This window comes from Strix uralensis, chromosome 32 (genome assembly GCF_047716275.1).
Source record: "Strix uralensis isolate ZFMK-TIS-50842 chromosome 32, bStrUra1, whole genome shotgun sequence".
NCBI lineage: Eukaryota > Metazoa > Chordata > Aves > Strigiformes > Strigidae > Strix > Strix uralensis.
Genome location: NC_134003.1, coordinates 1,250,477 through 1,270,177, shown reverse-complemented (window position 1 = coordinate 1,270,177; position 19,701 = coordinate 1,250,477). Strand labels below are relative to the sequence as shown.

At 64.4% G+C, this 19,701-nt stretch overlaps 1 protein-coding gene across 4 annotated transcripts; it reads left to right on the top strand.

Annotated features, from left to right (window-relative positions):
* The first annotated feature begins 1,965 nt into the window (after positions 1 to 1,965).
* Positions 1,966 to 19,593, top strand: BCAN (brevican). Of its 4 annotated transcripts, XR_012626693.1 has the most exons (16): positions 1,966 to 2,284; positions 7,749 to 7,841; positions 7,953 to 8,345; positions 8,798 to 8,972; positions 9,070 to 9,197; positions 10,221 to 10,514; positions 12,069 to 12,326; positions 13,110 to 13,241; positions 13,413 to 13,847; positions 15,925 to 16,032; positions 16,180 to 16,338; positions 17,495 to 17,577; positions 17,941 to 18,085; positions 18,310 to 18,492; positions 19,057 to 19,170; positions 19,264 to 19,593. XR_012626693.1 is itself a non-coding variant. In XM_074852903.1 (15 exons), exons 2-15 carry the CDS (start codon positions 7,757 to 7,759, stop codon positions 19,080 to 19,082), a joined length of 2,604 nt encoding a protein of 867 aa, XP_074709004.1. In that variant the 5' UTR covers positions 1,967 to 2,284; positions 7,749 to 7,756; the 3' UTR covers positions 19,083 to 19,593. The 4 variants fall into 4 exon arrangements, 3 of the variants coding, with proteins under 3 accessions (XP_074709004.1, XP_074709005.1, XP_074709006.1); XM_074852903.1 differs by having other exon boundaries at positions 1,967 to 2,284; positions 19,057 to 19,593; XM_074852904.1 differs by lacking the exon at positions 12,069 to 12,326 and having other exon boundaries at positions 1,967 to 2,284; positions 19,057 to 19,593.
* Positions 19,594 to 19,701: the final 108 nt, after the last annotated feature.

Sequence of the window (19,701 nt, the reverse complement as noted above, 5' to 3'; positions counted from 1 at the left end):
CAGGAGGGGGATGTCTATGTCCCTGGGAGATGCTCGGGGTCAGAATCCCCTGGGACAGGGACATTTGTGTCCCTGGGGGATACTTGGGGTCAGGATCCACCCTGGGAGGGACACATCCATGTCATTAGGGGATGCTCGGGGTCAGAATGCCCTGGGATGGGGACATTTGTGTCCCTGGGGGATGCTTGGGGTCAGGATCCCCTGGGATGGGGACCTCGGTGCCCCCCCTATCCCCATGGGGTGCCTGGGGGTGGCCGTTCAGCAGCAGCACAGGTTTGTGGGGGCAGCAGGTTTGAGGGTGCCACAGCCCCCGGGCAGGGTGGGGGCCCGGCAGGGTGCTGGTGAGCTTGGCACGGGGGGTGTGGCAGGCGCTGTTATGTGACTTTGAGCAGAGCTGGAGGGGGAAGGAGGAGGAGGAGGAGGAAGAGGAGGAGGAGGAGGAAGCACAGCTGGGCATTGGGGCCCTTCCAGCCTGGATGCAGCTGGGGACGTCCTGGGGCCGGAGGGGTCCCTGAGGGGCCCGACTCCTTCCCATGGCCTTGGCTGCTGGGGCTGGGCCTGGGGCAATGGGAAGTTCTGGGAGGCCCCGGACACCTCTGGGGCTGCAGGCAGGGATGGAGATTCTCTGATGTCTAATAAGGGTTGTGCCCTGCTGCCGCCTTGCTCCTCTCCCTCCTCCCCTGCCCCTTCCCGGAGCTGGATGTCCCAAGGGCTTTGTCCCACCGATGCCACCAGCCAGGAGGGACCAGGAGCTGCCTGGGGAAGGGACAGGCAGAGCAGCAACCCTGGAAGATTTGCTCTGAGCCGGCGAGGAAACCCCAGCCAGGCTGGGAACATTTGTTCCCAATTAGACCGGGGCACGCTCCCTGCTGAGCAGACACTTTGCGTTTCCCCCAGCCCTGAGCTTTTTGCCGCAAAAGTGCCGGGTGCAGGATGTGACCTCATGAGTCGGGTATGGGGGGGGGGCAGAGGTTGGGGCAGCCCATGGCTTTCACCCCTGTCTGTCCCGGCGTCCGTCCCGGCGTCCATCCCATCCCACACCGCGATGCGGCTGCCTCGAGGGCAGAGCGTTGCGGCGCGCATCGCCCGCCGGACTGCACCGCGAACCAGACCGTCTCCGCCGCCCGTAATTATTTCCCAGGGTGACGAATGATTAATTCTGCTCAGGAGCTGCGGCTTTCTGCAAACTCACCCGAGCAATTATCCGGCAGGCTCCGTGCCGGCCCCCCCGGGGCAGAGGATGCTCCACGCCAGAGAAAGTTTGAGTGAGATCCGGTTATAAAATGCCCCAACGCCGGCTCATGGGTGTTGCCCTTCTCCCGAGGGGGTCAGCGCTGCAAATGAGGGTCCCCAGCTGCACCCTGGACCCCAACACGTCCCTCCAGGAGCAATGTGCAAGCCCCCAAACCTAACGATGCGTTAATTATCCTGGGTCCCAGTGACGCGGATGCAGGTGGGTAAACTGAGGCACGGCACGTGCTCTCCGCGGGCCGAAGCTCAGCTGCGAGTGCCGTGTGGGGGGGTCAGGTCTGGTTGCTCCCCCCGTTCTTTTGAGGCTGGTGAAGCCCCTGGGTCCCTCCAGCCCCCAGACGGTGCCTCCACCCACGTGGGGACCCGCCGCTGGCAAAGGGGGTTTTGCATGACAAAGCCTCTGCTGGCTACCGGGACCCCTGCCCGTGGCCCCCTCCTTGGCCAGCAGAAGCTGCCAAATATTAGAAATAACCAGCCAAAGGACATTCCCGTGTCGCGGTGGGGGGCTGTGGCAGGGGGACCCCGTTCTCCGGCCAGGTCTGGGGGAGCCAGCGCTGGCTGCTCCTCCACTTCTGCTGCATTGGGTTAAATAACGTGTCCCGGGCTGAGCATCCTCCTCTCCCCACGCTCGGCATCTCGTGCTGGGTTTGCCAGCTGCCAGGAGGGAGGGAAGGGGAGGGACGAAGCGCCTGCCAACACGGTAATAATTTTTTTTTTTTTCTTCTTAATTAGGGGAAGGAATAAATATAAAAGGAGGAGGGAAAGGGGAAGGAAAAAAAAAAAAAAAGAGAGACGAGGACACGGACACACACACAAGACTCCTCTTTTCTCGGTGCCTGCACTTATGCCTGGTGGAGCTCGTTCCCAGCCGTCCTGCCAACCTGCTGCCGACCGCTGCCTGCGCTGCCCCGGAGAACCCGCAGCTCAGCCCCGCAGCGGGGCCGTGGGGAAGGGGAGACCCCCCCCTCGGTGCTGCCGTTGTCCCCACCGCCAAGAAGGGCCCCCCCGGGGCTGCCGCCGCGCCCCGAGCAAGGTGGGATGCGGGGAAAGCGTCGGGCTCGGCCGACGGTCAAGCACGGGGCGATGGATGCGTGGTCTGGCGGGCAGCTGCCGTACTGCGCTATTAATTTCAATATCTCATTTCACCTCCGCGCCGGCGGAAAGTAAGAGGAGACCTGAGCCGGCGTGGGGATGCCGAGAGCTTTCCCGGTGGTTTTTCCCCCATGGGATGCAGGCGCGGGGGGCACAGGGCATCCCCCTGCCCTACAGCGGAGGATGCTCAAAGCTGGCGGACCCCACGGTCCCGCTTTGGGGAGGTTTGTCCTTGTCACCGACCCCCCCGGGAGGACAGCATCGCTCTGCAAGTTCTTTTTTTTTTTTTTTTTTAATAGATCAGCTTGTACCGGCGCTGGCTCTGCAGCGCTGGAGGCAGAGCGGGGGGTTGAAGGGCTGAAGCGGGGGGGTTCTTGGAAAAAGGACTTTGGTGTTGCCCGGCCGCCACAGCCTGGAGCCCAGCCCGTCCCGCTGCCCGGCTGCAGCCGGGCTCGAAGGTGTTGGGGATCAGGGGGATTTTTGGGGCTGTTTTAGCAGCTGTTCCCATGGGCTTGGGAGAGCTGCCGGAGGGGCCGGGGGTCCAGCATGCGTGTTCTGTCACAGGGGAGCCCCGTCTGTCCTGCAGAGCCTCCAGATGGGTCCTTGTCCCGAGGATGCTGCAGTCAGGGTACCACTGGAAAGGGAAACTGAGGCACGTCGCTGGGCGACCCAGGGGTCTGGCACCCCCTCTCCCACCCGGCCACGTCACTGCTCCATGGGGAGGATTTGGGGGGCAAAGCTGCCTCATCCCGGAGGGTCTGGGACAGGTCCCAGGGTCTGGGGTGGCTGCAGGGCACCTCTGGATCTCCCCGTCCTCCCCCAGCTCCATCCCCTGGCTCAGCCAGTGTCTCAGTGTTGGGGGCAGCAGGGGCTGGGGGAAAATAGAAACATTTTGTGGGATTTTCATGGCTTTTCCCCACCGAGCAGCCCCAGCGTGAACCCCAGGTCCCCCGTGGGGTGCCCGGGACTGGGGTATTTGCTGCAAACCCCTTCCCCTCCCGCAGCCAGAGCGTTTCATGCCCGGGGTGAAGGGGCTGCCCTTGAGCATCCCCCCCACCCCTGGGACTGCTTTTGGCCGAAGCCTCCTCCTCTCCCATCACACCGACTTCTCCCGTCTCAATCCAACCCAGAACCTGTTGCTCTTCCTTTCGGCTGCTGAAGGGGTGGGAAAAACTCCCTCTGCCCCAGCCCGGAGCCTTTTCCAACTGCTGGATGATGATTGAGATGCTTTAGGGCTGCTTTTCAGCAAACTGGTTTAGACTGGGAAAACTGGGAGACCGGGTGATCTTGTGCTGGGAGCTGCGAGGCTGCGGGTGAGCGTGCAGAGAGTCCGGGGAGCCCCAGATTTGCGGGTCCTACCTGAGCAACTGTGCCGAAATCTGGGACCCCCCCCCGTCCCCCCACCCTACAGTTTCTCCTTGTGCCTCAGTTTCCCCACTGGAGCCGCGCAGCTGGGAAAGGCAGGGCTGGGTGTGCAAAGCTTCGCTCACCCGGGTGTGTGTGTGCCCGCGTGTCCCTGGGGGGTCCTACAGGGTCTTCTCCCCCCTCCAACCTTCCATGTGGGACTGTATCTCCCCAGAGACCCCCCCCGAGCTCCCCTGGAACCTCTGCTGCGGGGTGGGGGGGGCACATCCCTGTGCCCCAGGCCCTGTAACAAGGAGCCCCTTTCTCCCTGCTGGGATGGGGGGGCTGAGTGGTTCTGGAGGGACCCCCCCCACCCCATTCTCCCCACCTTCTTCCGGCCTTTTAAGCTTTGCCAGCAGCTGCTGCCAAGAGGTTGCCGGGCTCTTCCCGCTGCATCCCCTGCGCAGAATGTGACCCCCTCCCCAACCTCAGCCCCCTCCCAGGGGACCTGACATGTCCCCTGCGGGGCACTGCCCTGCTCTGGGGACCCCTCTGAGCACAGCTGCACCCCATTCGCATCCAGGGGTGCGGGATGGATCCAGGACTCATGACCAGTTTGCAGCAAGAGGAGGGGGGACCCCGACACGGAGGCAGCCACGTGCGTGCCGGGATGGGTGCGTGCATGGACGGGGAGGTGGGTGCGTCCGGCTGGCTGGGGTGACAACGGGGTGTCCGAAGCCCTTTGTCGGGTGGGGACGGGGCTGCCCGCTTGTGCCTGGAGCGGGGCCAAACTCTGCCCGTGGCTGCTGACTCATTCTGCAGCTGAGCATCCCTGGAAAGCCACCACGCTGCTGCCTGCCCTCCCCCCGGCTCGCTGCGGGCTGGCAGGGCACCTTGTGAGCCGGGATGAGTAACCGTCACGTGGAGGGGACAAGGGGGCCACGGAGGAGAAAACCCCTCTCCAGAGATCCAGAGATCTCCGGCCCTCGGTCGTCCCCTCGCAGCATCTCCTGCCCTTCACCCTGGACCGGGTGCTGCAGCCCCAAATCGCGCCGACCCCTGTTCGAGGAGCCGCTTTTGAAAGCGGGACCGAGCTCAGGGGAGAAAGAAATATCACTCCTGTCCCAAAATAGACTTCAGCTCCATTTTCCACCTGGTTTCCCACGGAAATGGAGGTTAGCCGGCCCCGCCGCGTGTGTGCGTGCCTGTGTCTCAGTCTGTCCCGGCAGGACCTGAGCTCCGAGGTTTTGGAGATGATCGTGTCCCACAAGCCATTGCCATTCCCCCCTCCCTGAGCTTTTTGGCTGCCTTAATCCAGCTCCCAGCTTTTCCCTCCCGACGTGTGGGCTGAAAAATTTTCCGTTTGTGGCAAATCGGAAACAAAAAAAGCCCCAAAAATCCAACCCCAAACCCCAAACATCATGTCTGAGAGTTTCTTCCCATCACGGGACTCCAGGACCTCGAGGCATCGCCCATGGGCAGGGTGAAACTCGGTTTAACTCTCTCTGCATCCTGCTCCTGGTGCTGGCACCCTGGTCCCAGATGGAGATGGGCACGGGAGGGGAGCAGACACCCGGTCACCCCAGCTCGCCCCATTCCTGCAGTTTTATCACTTGAATTTCCTCCCCGGGGCTTCGTGGCTGCTGCTGGCCGTCGCTCACGCCACCGCGGTGCCTTGGGAACGGGAAGAAAAAGGTACCCGTGACAAAAGCTTTCCTTGCTTGGCCGCCCGGGGGGGACGGCAGCCAGCCCCCGCGCTGGAGCCCGGCCACGGCCGCCGAGCAGGAGGGTTTTGTCCCTTGCTCCAGAGCCGTGGGGCTGAATTCAAATGATCTGGTCGGAGCAGAGAAAGCTCCCAGCTTGGCTCTGGCACCGCTGGCCGGGTCCTGGGCGATTGGGCTTTGGCTGCTCGTGCCCAGCTCCTGCTGGGAAGGGGGTGGGTCATGGTCTGCACATGATGGTTGATGGCCACGATGCGTGGTGCCAGGGGCTGTACGTCCATGGTCTGTGGTGCCAGGGGCTGTACGTCCATGGTTCGTGGTGCCAGGGGCTGAACGTCCATGGTCTGTGGTGCCAGGGGCTGTACGTCCATGGTTCGTGGTGCCAGGGGCTGTACGTCCATGGTCTGTGGTGCCAGGGGCTGTGCATCCATGGTGTGTGGTGCCAGGGGCTGTACGTCCACGGTGTGTGGTGCCAGGGGCTGTACGTCCATGGTTCGTGGTGCCAGGGGCTGAACGTCCATGGTTCGTGGTGCCAGGGGCTGTGCATCCATGGTGCGTGGTGCCAGGGGCTGTACGTCCATGGTCTGTGGTGCCAGGGGCTGTACGTCCATGGTTCGTGGTGCCAGGGGCTGTACATCCATGGTGTGTGGTGCCAGGGGCTGTACGTCCATGGTGCGTGGTGCCAGGGGCTGTACGTCCATGGTGCGTGGTGCCAGGGGCTGTGCGTCCATGGTCTGTGGTGCCAGGGGCTGTACGTCCGTGGTTTGTGGTGCCAGGGGCTGTGCATCCATGGTACATGGTGCTACAGACTGTACATCCATGGTGCGTGGTGCCCGGGGCCATATTCATACCCTTTCCCTGGTACATTGGTCTCACATGGTACGTGGTGCCGGGGGCTGTACATCCATGTTACGTGGTGCCAGGGGCTGTATGTTCATGGTACATGGTGCTACAGGCTGTACATGTATGGTGTGTGGTGCCAGGGGTTGTATGTCCATGGTACGTGGTACCAGGGGCTGTTTTCACACCCTCTCCCTGGGGCATTGGTCCCCCAGGTAAACTCGGGGAGCACTGTTTGCAGAGGGATGCAGGTGACGAGGACAACCTCCCATCGGGCTGGCCCTGGCAGCCAGCGAGCTGGCCCTGAGATCACCGCGGAGGTGCCAAATCCGCTTTTGTGGCTGCCGAAATCAATGCAGCACCGCGAGCTCAGCCATTCAAAAGCTGCTCCGAGCCTCGAGGTCACTGTGCTCCCGTCCCGGGGAACCACATGGTGCATCCCTGATATGGGGGGGGCTGAGGAGCCCCCCAGCCCCCTGCCGAGCCTCCACGGAGGGGTGAGGGGGCATCAGGGGCATCTTCCCACACCCTCAGCATCAGCCTCCTCTCCGGATGGCTGCAAGAGGCTGTGGGCAACCGGACCCCCCCCAGCAGCCTGGTGGGGGGGGGCAGGGGCTGGCGACAGCAGTGCTAGCCACTGGGCTCTCCTTTCAGCGCCGGGCCCCAGCCCGCTGGGGAGAGCCCTTTGTGCCAGGCGGCCTTGAGAGAGGCCTGGGACATAATGGCTGCTTTGGTCGGCCCCGGTTTTCCCAGCCTGCGCGCGGGGAACCTCCGGCGTGAGCTGAATGGCAAAGAGAAACCCTCCTGCTCCTTCCCTCCCCCTCCGCCCCACGCTTTGTGTGCCCTCGGCCGTGTCCCCCCCCCCTCCTCGGCAGCTCACTGACCTCAACCCCCTCCACACAACCCCCAACCCCGGCGCACACGTGCACGAGCGCATGCACACGCATGTGCGCAACCCCACGGCACGCGTGCAGAAGCACAAGCACCCACGTGCACGCCCGGCTGCTTGCACACTCGCCTCCCCGGCCGGTGCTCGTTTGCCTCGTTCCTCCTCAACACCAGCTATTAAAAAAAAAACCCAACACCCTTCTGAGGTTTTGCACGGCGGCGCCGGCCCACACGCGGCCCCGGCTCTGGCATCGGGGCCAGCATTTAGGCTCAGACTTTCCACGCCATCAGCACCAGGCTGGGCTTTGCTGTCCCCAGGGGACCCAGCGCCCTGGGAAGGCTGGTGGGGCTGGATGGGACCCAGTGGCTCCCAGGCAATGGTCCCAGTTGCTCGTGCTGTCTCCTTCCTCCTGATAACCAGGACACGTTTCCTTCTCTTCTCACTCCACCGTTCAAGGGTCCAGGTGACCCCTCGGCCTCTCTGTGCCCCAATACCACACACGCGGGCTGGGGTCTCTCCCCCACCTCTCCCCCTTGTGTAGGGAGGGGATATTTTTGCTACTTCTTTGGATTTGAAGCACAGCTGGTGGTTTTTTCTCCCCACCCTTGCAGGGCAGAATATGGCCTCAACCCTCCTGTTGCTGCTGCTCTGGGTGTTTGCCCCCACGGTGGTCCCGGAGGTGTTTGGCCCTGGAGACGGTGCAGGTAACTCAGCATCATCGGCCGCATCTGCACCTTGGGTGCCCAGTGGTGGGGGTTTGGGTGGGGGGCACCCCATGCCGGTCCTGCTCACGGTTTCTCTTTTCTCCCGCCCAGAGGACGTCAAGGCTCTGCAGGTCTCCATCCCACGGCACCCAGCCCTCGAGGCCGTGCTGGCGGGCGACATCACCATCCCCTGCCTCATCACCTACCTCGGCCCTCAGCCCACCGCCGGCACGGCCGGGCGCCAGGCGGTCCTGGGAACCCCCCGGGTCAAGTGGACCTTCATCTCTGAGGGCAAGGAAGTGGAGATCTTGGTAGCCCGGGGGGACAGGGTGAAGGTGAGCGAGGACTATCGCCTCCGCGCCTCCCTGCCCATCTTCCACCAGCGCTACACCAACGCCTCCCTGCTGCTCACCGAGCTGCGGCCCAACGACTCGGGGATCTACCGCTGCGACGTGCAGCACGGCATCGAGGACGGCCACGACATCCTCGATGTCAAAGTCAAAGGTACCTCAAGGTGGGGAGCGGTGGGATTTGGGGCAGGGGGACGACGGGGGGCAGAGGTCCACCCTGCCAGGTGCCATCTCCTGGCTCAGTAAACCCCTCCTGCACCCGGGTGTGGGTGGGGGCTGCTGCAAATGGGCACCCGGGGGGAAGATGCACCCAGAATCACCCAGAATCCCAGAATCCTCTCGGTTGGAAAAGCCCTCGAAGCTCCTCCAGCCCAACCATGAACCTCACCCTGACCGTTCCCAACTCCACCACATCCCTCAGCGCTGGCTCAACCCGACTCTTCAACCCCTCCAGGGATGGGGACTTCCCCCCTGCCCTGGGCAGCCCATTCCAACGCCCAACAACCTCTTCTGCAAAGAAATCCTTCCGAAGAGCCAAAATACCTGTAGGGGTAGGGGGCTGCCGTCAAGTCCCTTGCCCACGCCCATGTGTCCCCCCCTTGACAGGGGTGGTTTTTCACTACCGGGAGGGCTCCATGCGCTACGCCTACACCTTCGCCGAGGCACGGGCAGCTTGTGCCAGGATCGGCGCCCACATTGCCACCCCCGAGCAGCTCTACGCTGCCTACCTCGGCGGCTATGAGCAGTGCGATGCCGGCTGGATCGCCGACCAGACCGTCAGGTGGGTACCGCCACCGCCGCCCGGGCATCGCCGCCCGTCACCTCCCCCTTCGCCCCTCGGCGAGTCGCCAGCCCTCCCCTGTGCTTTCCTGCCCCAGGTACCCCATCCACACGCCCCGCGAGGCCTGTTACGGAGACATGAATGGCTTCCCCGGGGTGAGGAACTACGGGGTGGTGGACCCGGAGGACATGTACGACGTGTATTGCTACGCCGAGGACCTCCCAGGTGCCTGTGGTGCCACCAGTCCCATCCTGCCCTCCCCTGCTTTTGCGGCCGCGCTAACTCACCCCCATAACCCATCATAGACCCCCAAAAAAGTTGCCCTGAACCGCAGGTGCTGGCTCCAAAACCTCTGAGCTCTGCAAAGCTTTGGGCACTTTGATGCACGCAAGCGCGGGGACTGACTGTGCTGCTTCCCGAGGCGTTTCTGGTTTGGTTTTGCGGGGCGCAGGGCTCTCTCCCTCACCGCGGCCAGTGCCCGTCGCTGGCCTCAGGGCTGGAGGTTGCCCAGGGGTGCCCTAGGTTCGCAACACGCCGTGGGGACAGTGTTACGCGGTGTTTTGGGGATCGTGCAAGTTCACGCCGTGCTTTGCATGCGCTGGGGTGCTGCGTGTCCCCACAGCGTGGGCACATCCCACCCCACCAGGTGGGCGTGGGGGTGGCTGGTCCCTCCTCCGGGCCCCGATGGGGCTCCCCACTGGTGGCTGCGGCTGCTGGGGGTGATGCCAGGGATGTGGCGCAGGTCGCTGGCATGCGGGGAGCGATGAGCTGGGATAGGGAGAGCGGCGCCGTCGTGGGGGCTGGCACGCCTTAGGGCAGCGGTTTCCAGCCCGTCTCAGCGGGAAGCCCCATGTGGGGCTTGGCAGGTCCCCTTAGGAATGTCCCGTACGTGGATTGCACTGGGCTGGGTGCGGATTTGCTCCTCTTCAGTCCCTTTCATGGATGTTTAAAGCCTCAGCTCTGTTTGCGAGGGCAGGTAGCCTGCGTGGCATGAGAGCTTTGTCGTGTGCCGGGGCAGGGAGAGTGGATGCAGGCAGGGAGACAGGCAGGGAGGCAGGCAGGGAGGCAGGCAGGGAGGCAGGCAGGGCTCTCCAGCCCCCGGTACTCCTCCTCGAGAGGCCCACGCTGGAGGTTCCCATCTCCAAGCCAGCTCCTGGGGTGGTGCAGAGAGCGGAGGAGGCTCGGAGGCTCCCGGAGCCCATGTCCCCCTCCCCAGCTCTGACGCCCGTCTCCTTCCTCTCTTCGCAGGGGAGATCTTTTTGGAGACGACCCCAGACAAATTCACGCTGGAGGAGGCGGCGGCGCGTTGCCGGGCGCTGGGCGCGGAGCTGGCGAGCACAGGGCAGCTCTACGCAGCGTGGAGCGCGGGGCTGGACGCCTGCAGCCCCGGTTGGCTGGCCGACGGCAGCGTCCGCTACCCCATCGTCACCCCCCGGGAACGCTGCGGCGGGGCCTTACCGGGCGTCAAAACCATCTTCCTCTTCCGCAACCAGACGGGATTCCCCGATGCCCAGAGCAGATACGATGCGTACTGCTTTCGAGGTAAAGAGGGGCACCCCCCCCTCACCCCGCAGATGCTCCCGCGCAGGGACCAGCGTGAGGTTTCGGGAAGCCTCCGGACAGGGGTGCGGGTGCTCGGTGGGTGCTGGGTGCTGGCTCCAGCCCACCCTCGTGCCAAGAGTTGGGATGTCCCACAGGCTCGGGATCGCATCGGGATCCCCGCGTGCTCTCCGTGCTGCGCGCTGTGATACCGCGATAGAGCAGGGGTGTTTTGGACCGTCTCGATCCTACCGTGGTAGGATAGGGATGCCCTGCATGGTTTCCGTGTTGCATGACAATCTATCACGATAGGGGAGGGTAACCTGCACAGTCCTGATACTGCCTGATCATGGTAGAGGAGGGATGCTCTGCATGGTCCTGATGGTGCACGCTGATATATCGCGACAGTGTAGGGCTGCCCTGCGCATCCTCAGTGCTGCACGCCGCTATATCACAACAGAACAGGGATGTCCTGCGTGGCACCGTCGGTTTGTGTGAGCTGCGTGGCCACGGCTCCGGGCTGGTTCACCATCCCGATGGGCCACGGGGCGCAGCCTGTGAGGCTGGTTTGGGGCAAAATCTCCCAGCGGTGGATGGGAACTGAGACCTGCGGGCAGCGGCGTGGGGCTGCCTGTGCTGCCGGGGGTGGCGGACGTGGGTGATGAATCAGGAGGGTTCAGACTGGACAGGAGGGAAAAAATTTTCCCAGAAAGAGTGGTCAGAGAGTGGAATAGGCTGCCCAGGGAGGGGGTGGAGTCCCCACCCCTGGGGGTGTTTAAGGGCCGTTTGGATGAGCTGTGGGGGGGTGTGGGGTAGGGGAGAGCTTTGTAGAGTCGGGCTGAGGGTTGGACTCGCTGATCCCGAGGGGCTTTTCCAACCTGAATGATTCTCTGATTCTGTGAGGGGATGGGCAGGGACGGAGGCTGGCAGGGATAACAGGCAGGGAGGGAGGAAGAGACGCCCCTCCACTCCTCCTTCCCGGTGCCACATCTCTGTGCGTCCCCTCGGGCCCACGGGGGCTCCGGGACGGGGACACTCTCCCCCAAATCAACTGGATGCCGTGTGTCTCTGTGCCTCAGTTTCCACATCTCCTGGCAGGGAACCCCATGGGTTAGGCAGGATGGACCCGTCCCATGAAGCCGCAACCCCTGTAACCCACTAACACCCCACGCACGTCTGCGCTCTCCGGGGTGGGGATGGGGGCGTGGAGAAGGACCCCCCTCCCTCAGGGTGGGGGTGCATCAAGGTTTAGGGTTTGCTGGAGGGGGAGGAGGAAAAGCAGGGAGAGCCGCTGTCGGGAAGGGTAGGGAGGAGCAGTGTGAAATCCAGCGCTGCCTGGACGCCTGTCGAAGCCACGAGCTCCGGCAGCGCCTGGGAAGGGCCCGATCCTGCCCCGCACTGACCCTGTAGAGGGGAAAGGGAGGTCGAGGAGAGCTGGGTCCCTGCCGGGGTGCCAGGCTGTCCCCAGGGCTCCAGCCCCGCGTCGGGGCGAGGGCATCTCTGCCTGCCACCCGGCCAGGACGGGGCAGTAATATCCCACTTTCTTTCTGCCCACAGAAGGGACAAACTCTTTTCCTGAGGCTGCAGGAAAATACCGAGCCAGAGAGCCCGAGGGCCTCCAGGAGATTGTTACAGTGGCAGAAAAGCTGGAGGAGCTGCAGCTGCCCAAAGCGCAAGTGGAGATTGAGTCGCGAGGGGCGATTTACGCCATCCCTTTCTTTAAGGACGCTGAGCTGGAAAAGCCGAGCCCATCCCCCGAAGACGCACTGGGGCCAGGGGCCCGGCACCCCCTGCTAGATACCTCCATGTCCTCAGGTCACCCAACCTCTGCCTCCCCTTTCCCCATGGCCCCGGCCGTCCCCGAGGCAGGCGTCCTGCTTAGCTGTGGTGCAAAACCGGGGAGCCCCTTGTCCCCCATGGAGGAGTCTGGGGTGACAGGGACAGTTGGGCAGCACACAGCAGCTGGGCACAGGCTGTCCCGCACCGGTAGGTCGGTGGCCAGGGCTGGGGCACAGAGAGGAGCCGCAGGGACGGAGACGCCGGGATTGCAAGGAGAGCTCGGAAGCACCCGTGGGTGCAAGGGTGGCCCCAGCCATCCCCATCCCTTCTGCAGAGGCAGCACCCATGGCCGGGGCACCGGTGTCTTGGTGTAGGGCTGTGCACAAATCCCTGGCGTGGGGACATCCGTCTGTCCCTCCCTTGGCTGGGGTCCGGCGTGCAGGGTCGGTGCCGGGCCGCGGTTTAGCAGCGCAAAGAACCAGAGAAGGGCGCTGGTGGCTGGAGGGAGAGGAGGCCAGACGCAGCGGTGAGGGGCTGAGCGTGGCCCCTGCCATGGGGAAGCCTGTGCTGGGGCTGGGCTTGGCAGTGGCTGAGCCAGAGCTTGGTCTGCCACGTCGTTTCAGAGGGGACAATGTCACACGCAGGCTCGGGGGCCGTTTCCATCTCCCTGCGCATCGTTGCGCCGGCGTCGCCCACCCAGCTCTGCCCACCGTGGGCAGGATCCGTGGCGCTGGCAGGCGATGCCGGTGCCTGCGGCCCCGCGGTCCGGCTGGTTCCCCGGCGCAGGGTCTCACTGTCTTTCTGCCTTGCCCTTTGCAGAGGAAGTCCAGGGAGCAACAGCGGGCAGGGACCCTGGCAGCACGTCGGCAGAGAGCCCAGGCAGAGGGCGAGCCCCCAGCCAGCCCGTGGAGGGACCCACCGGTGCCCCGTCCCTGCCGGGGTCCGCAGCAGGTGACACGGAGCCTCCCGAGGGGTTTTCGTGGCCGCCCAGCCCCGCCGGCCCCAGGCACCGCCCCGACCGCCCGCGGGATGCCGTGGGGCGGCCGGCCCACGCCGCCAGCCCTGGGGCACCTGGTGCCTGGGTGCCATCGCCGACCAGTGCCACTTCTGCCGTCTTGACAGAGAGCCAAGAGCCTGGTGGGACCCCCCGAGGTGGCCACGAGGCCGGTGGGGTGAGCACCCCCGTCCCCACGGCTGAAGACGCTGAGCTTTCGGGAGATGTGGTCGAAAGCCCCGGGGTGTCCCCGCTGCCCCCCGCACCCTCGCAGCCACAGGAGGAGGGAGAGGAGCAGTCGGGGGCCCTGTGGCTCCCTTCGCCCACGACCCTGGGGGACGGGAGCACCGTCCCTGCGGTGGAGGTGACGGCGGTCACACCGTGGCACACTGAGGTGCTGGCTACGGGAGGCGAGGAGGCTGTGCCACGACCCCCGGCCACTGACCGCGGGATGCCTGCCGCATCTTCAGAAGAGGAGGAAGAGGAGGAGGAGGAGGAAGAGCAACCCGCTCCCTCCGTTGCAACCGTGGAGGGTTTCCTTGCAGCCGTTCCCGGAGAACCAGGTGGGACCCGCAGGGATGACCTCACCTCTCCCCATACTGGCAGCTCCGGGGTGACCCCCACGGGGACCCCATTAGGGGACTCGGCCCCCAGCACCGCTGCCCCCCTGCCCGCCCTCCCCACCGAGCGGGCCAGCGTCGGGGCGGGCGCCCACCCGGCCAGGGGTCCCCGCCGTGCCACCCTCGCCCTGGGGGCAGCCCTCCTGGCTGCTCTCTGGCACTAGAGAAAGCCAACACCTTTCCTTCACGCTGCGCTTCCCTCTGTCCGTCCGTCCGTCCGTCTGTCTCCTCTCTCTCTCTCTCTCTCCTCCTCAGCTGGGTAAGGGAAGGTTACAGGTCTGGAGAAGCACATATTTGTCAAACAAATTGGTCTGAGCTCTGCATGCACTTAAATCTCTTCTACTTCTGTGAAGTGTTTTAATGACTGTTTCCATGAAAAAAAAAAAAAATCAAAAGAAGGCCCCAAACCCTACTCTGACTAACAGTGATACTAATAAAGGGAATTAAAAGCTTTCTAGAACAAGCATCTCGGCTTGCTCTTCCCTTCGTCCTTGCGCCTGCTGCCTCGCTCACCGCCCGCGCCTCTCCCACTGACGAACTAATCCCCTGGCCCCCCGCCCCGTGAGCCCCCCGGGGAGTGGGGTGGATGGGACCCGTGCAAGGTGTGAGGGTACGGCTGCTTTGCACCCCCCGTGTGACCCCCCCACCCCACGGCTGGCTCACCCTGCGCGGAGGGACAAGGGCTGGAAGCGTGAGCGGGGCGGGGGGGAGGCTTCTTACCCCCAGAGCCGTGGGGGGCACCGATGGGTCATGGGGTGCAGACCCTCACCAAGAGCACCCCACTTCGTGCAGCCTTGATGGCTGAGTCATGGGGGTACAGCCCCCCCCTCCATCCCCGCTCCCCCCACGTGGGGGTTGAGATGAGCGAGCGGTGGGTGCATGAACTGCGGCGGGCGGGTGTCACCCCCCCTCCGGTCCCCGCGCTGGGATGCTCCCAGCTCCGACGCTGCTGCTGACAGCCCCGTCTGCCCTCCTGGCTCCCCGCAAGGGTGGCTGCAGTGGGAGCGGGGGGGGATGATGTGGGGGCCCAGCCCCCCGGGTCTGGCAGGTCCCGTGGCATGGAGGATGCTCCGTGGCGGGCGGCCAGAGCTCGCAGGGCCTTTGCCCTGTCAAGGAGAAATGCTCAGGAAGAGCCGGACGCGTGGGGTTAGGGCCCTAAATAGCTCATCCCGCTCCTTGCCTCGCTCTGCTGGGGACCAGCCGGGTGGCCCGAGCGAGCCGCCGGCACCTTGTGGGGAGGTGACGGTGTCTGGGGAGGGGTGAGGGCGGCAGCAGCGTCCTCAGCACGGCTCCACCGAGCCAAGGCCCATTAAACGGGCATCGTTAGGCTGGAGGGTGTCAAGGACTTTCAGTCTCTGCTCCGCCGGCGCTAGCGACAGCCCTTAATCACGCTCTTGAGCCGGGCCTGGGAGCACACGATGTGCTCTGGGAGTCTTAATGACCGTAACGGGCTGGTGGGGACGTGCGGGTCGGGGATGGCGCCGGCTGAGTTATCAGCCCCGGCCAGGCTGAAGGTGACAACGCGGGGACAGGCATGAGGTTCACCTTGCCGCCAGGTTGGGGATGCGGAGCCTGGACGTGCCGGAGCTTTATCCTTCGTGTGTCCCATCCCAAAGCACATTCTCTCCGTCGCTCCAGGGGAAAGCGGGAGCCATCCCCGGGCAGCGGGAGCGGGCCAGGGGCTGGCACGGCAGCGAGCCCGCTGATGTGGAGGGTGAGAGTGGCCAGCTCACGTCCCCAGGCCCTGGGGGGAGGCCAAAGCCCCAAGCCCAGCCAGCTCTTGGCCAGGGCAGCTGAACCGGCACCTTCCCACGAGCTGAGGGCAGCGTGGGCAGACGGGGTGGCTCCGGGCACATCACCGTGCCCACGAGTCCATCTCCTACCCCCGACTCGGTGGCCGCAGTGGCCAGCTCAGGCATCCTGCTGACTGTGGAGATGAGGCTTTAACGGTGCTGGGCACTAACAAGGTCCTCCCCGGCTCCGAGCGCCTGTGGTGAGGAAGGCTGCGTGTGCCTTGCAGGTGGCTGCGTCCCCAACCCCTGCCTGAACGGAGGGACCTGCACAGAGGACGGCGCCCACCTCGCCTGCCTGTGCCTGCCCGGCTACGGAGGCAGCAGCTGCGAAAGACGTGAGTCCCCCAGGTCCTGCCAGAGACTCAGGAGATATAAATGTGGGGAAATCAGGTTTCTGGGGGGTTTTTTTTGCTTGCTGGTGAGCTGGGCTCCATCACCCTGACCCTCTCCTCTCTCCCCGCTTGCTCCCCGCCATGGCCCAGCGCTGGAGACGTGCAGCCCGGGCTGGGACAGCTTCCAGGGCGCCTGCTACAAGCACTTCTCCACCCGGAGGAGCTGGGAGGATGCGGAGACCCAGTGCAGGCATTATGGGGGGCACCTGGCCACCATCCTGACCCCCGAAGAGCAGGACTTCATCAACGGTACGTGGCACCACCCCGGACCCCGCTGCATCCCCCCGACCTCTGCCCACGGGACCCTCAACATCCCTCAGCGCTGGGCTTCAGGTTTTAAAGTTTAAGCCAAAACGTGGCCAAGAGCCAAGGCAGAGCCCTACCCCACTGTGCTGCGGGAGAGGCGGCCACAGTCTAGGGAAGTCAAAGAAAATAAAGAGTAAAAGGAAAATAAAGAGTAAAGGGAAAATAAAGAGTAAAGGAAATAGCTGATATGATGGATTGACCAGAGTGTGGTTAGCGGCTCACCGGCCTCTTGGCTAGTGAGAGGCAGGGGAAGCGCGACAGACAGCGGGATCGCTGGGCTGGTGGGTGGATGGACACACGGATAGACATGGGGACAGACAGACACACGGATAGACATGGGGACAGACAGACAGATACATGGATAGACACAGGAGAAGACAGACAGACGCCTGATGGGTGGACAGACCGGCAGAGGTTGGACATGTGCAAGTAAATGTGAAGGCAATAACCTGCCTGAAAGCAGACATGGAGGAAGAGGGGGGAGGTGGGGGGAGGCAGAGCAGGGGACGACAGCGGCGGGGACAGGGTGGAGAGCGAAGAGGCCTGGAGGGACGTGAGGGTGAAGGAGGAAGGGACAGGGAGAGACCTGGCAGGGAGATGCAGCGACAGGCAGGGACCTGCAGGGCCAGGCAGGGACTAGTCGGGACAGGCAGGGACAGGTAAGGGACCTGCAGGGACAGGCAGGGACAGGCAGGGACCGGTTGGGACAAGCAGGGACTAGCAGGGCCAGGTAGGGCCAGGCAGGGGCAAGTAGGGACAGGCAGGGACAGGCAGGGACAGGCAGGGACTGGGCACGCGGGGCTCTGCCGCCCTCTCCCGGCCAGACCCGTCCTCCCTCCTCCGGGGGTGCAGGGCGGGGGGGGGTCCCGCTCTGTCCCCTCCGGGCCTCCCCTTGTCCCCAAACTTCGCAGCACCCCCCCCCCCCCCGCCCCGCTGCAGGGCTGAGCACACCCCCACCTCTCCACACTCACCCCCAGACCCCCCAAATCTCCCCCAATTCAGCCTCCAGCTCCTTTGACCCCCCCATTCTGACACGGGGTGTTGGGGGACCTGGCCCACTCCCACCGACCCCCCCAACACCCTCCCTTCCCCCCCCCAGACCAGTACAGGGAGTACCAGTGGATCGGCTTGAACGACCGGACCATCGAGGGGGATTTCCAGTGGTCCGATGGGAGCCCCTTGGTAAGTTGGGGTGCTCGCCCCTGTGTCCTCCCCCCTCCCCGGAAGATGAATCCCCCCCCCCGTCAGGCACCTCGACATCCTTCTCCATCGCTTGGGAACGTGCCCACGGGATGGGTCTGACCCTGGGACCAGGCTTTGAAGTGCCCCCCCCCGCCAAGAGCCGTTTGCCTCGGCCATGCTGAGCATCCTCAGGGTGCCGTGGGTGAGCCAGAGCCCAGGATTTGGGGTCCCCAAGGCCATGCCAAGGGGCACGGTGATGCGACCTCCTTCCCGACGGGGGTGTCACAGCTGGGAGGCTGCAGATAGGTGCGTGCTGGTGTGCCCCCCCCCCTCTCCCCACCCCCCATCCCGCTGTCCCCCCAGCTCTACGAGAACTGGCACCCCGGGCAGCCCGACAGCTACTTCCTCTCCGGGGAGAACTGCGTGGTCATCGTGTGGCACGACGGGGGCCAGTGGAGCGACGTGCCCTGCAACTACCACCTCTCCTACACCTGCAAAATGGGGCTGGGTAAGCTGTGCCCCCCCCATCTTGCACCCCTGCCCCAGGCTGGGGGGCTGGGACTGCACCCCTTCACCACCCCAAAGTGGGGGTTGCCCACCATCCCCGCAGTGGGGAAACAGATCCTGCGGGTGGGACCCTGGGTTTGTTCAGGGTTTATTGGGCTGTTTGCTCCGGTTTGGGGGTGCCCCTCCGTGGCTGGTTCCCACGACCTCTTTCCCCCCTCCCTGCAGTGCAGTGCGGGCCGCCCCCCGCCGTCAGCAATGCCCATGCCTTCGGCAAACCAAAGCAGCGCTACGAGATCGGCTCCATCGTGCGGTACCGGTGCCGCCGCGGCTTCGCCCAGCGCCGCTCGCCCGTCATCCGGTGCCGGGAGGATGGGACGTGGGAGCCCCCCCAGCTGGCCTGCCGCCCCGGTGAGCACAGGGCTCCCCCCAGCTCCCCCACTCAGAATCCCAGAATCATCTCAGTTGGAAAAGCCCTTGAAGCTCCTCCAGCCCAACCATGAACCTCACCCTGACCGTTCCCAACTCCACCAGATCCCTCAGCGCTGGCTCAACCCGACTCTTCAACCCCTCCAGGGATGGGGACTCCCCCCCTGCCCTGGGCAGCCCATTCCAACGCCCAACAACCCCTTCTGCAAAGAAATCCTTCCTAAGAGCCAGTCTGACCCTGCCCTGGCGCAGCTTGAGGCCATTCCCTCTTGGCCTGCCGCTGGGTCCTTGGCTCAAGAGACTCCTCCCCCCTCTCTGCACCCTCCTTTCAGGGAGTTGCAGAGGGCCAGGAGGTCTCCCCTCAGCCTCCTCTTCTCCACACTAAACCCCCCCAGTTCCCTCAGCCGCTCCCCATCAGACCTGTGCTCCAGACCCTGCACCAGCTCCGTTGTCCTTCTCTGGACACGCTCGAGTCATTTACTCCCCCCCAAGCATCTGTCTTTGGGGCTTTCCCTTCACCTGAGGGTTTTTGTGTCCCTCCTCCAGGCCTGGCTCAGCTCCCTGATGACTGAGCGAGTCCCCATGGCAGAAGCCACCATCTCCCCGGGCCCTGGAGCTGGAGCAGATGGGGACGGCACTGGGATGCCAGCGTGGACCCTGGTGTGGCACAAAACCTCACTTTTGGGTGTCTGCCTCCTTGTTTGTTTTATATCTGTACAAAGAAACCCTAATAACTAAAGATCCCCTTGAAAGGAACCAACACCGACCCGAAATGTAGCACAAGAGGAGTTTTGTTCCCGGAGTCACGACAAGAGTTGAAATCAAGGCGGGGACCACGGGCGGGTGGTGGCATTGAGGTGCCAGCATCACCTCTGGCTCCCACCTCCAGCCCAAGGGTCCTCATCCTGTGACACCGTGACACGGGGACATCCAAGCTGTGCTGCAGCTGTCCCGGGGTGCAGGGGGGGGGGCTTCTGCACTTCCCAGGAAAGGTAGAAGCCGCTTGCCGCAAGGCTTGGAGTGGGTTCGTGTCAAGCAAACCCTCTCTCTGTGCTTCTGTGGGTATTAAAACCAGTAAACGGACGGTGCGGAACGGTGGCCTGGTCATTGGGGGCAGCCCCGGCGTGGGGGTGGGAAAGGCAAGAGCTGTACAGCCCCAAAACGGGGAGTGTGGCAGCACCCACCGGCATC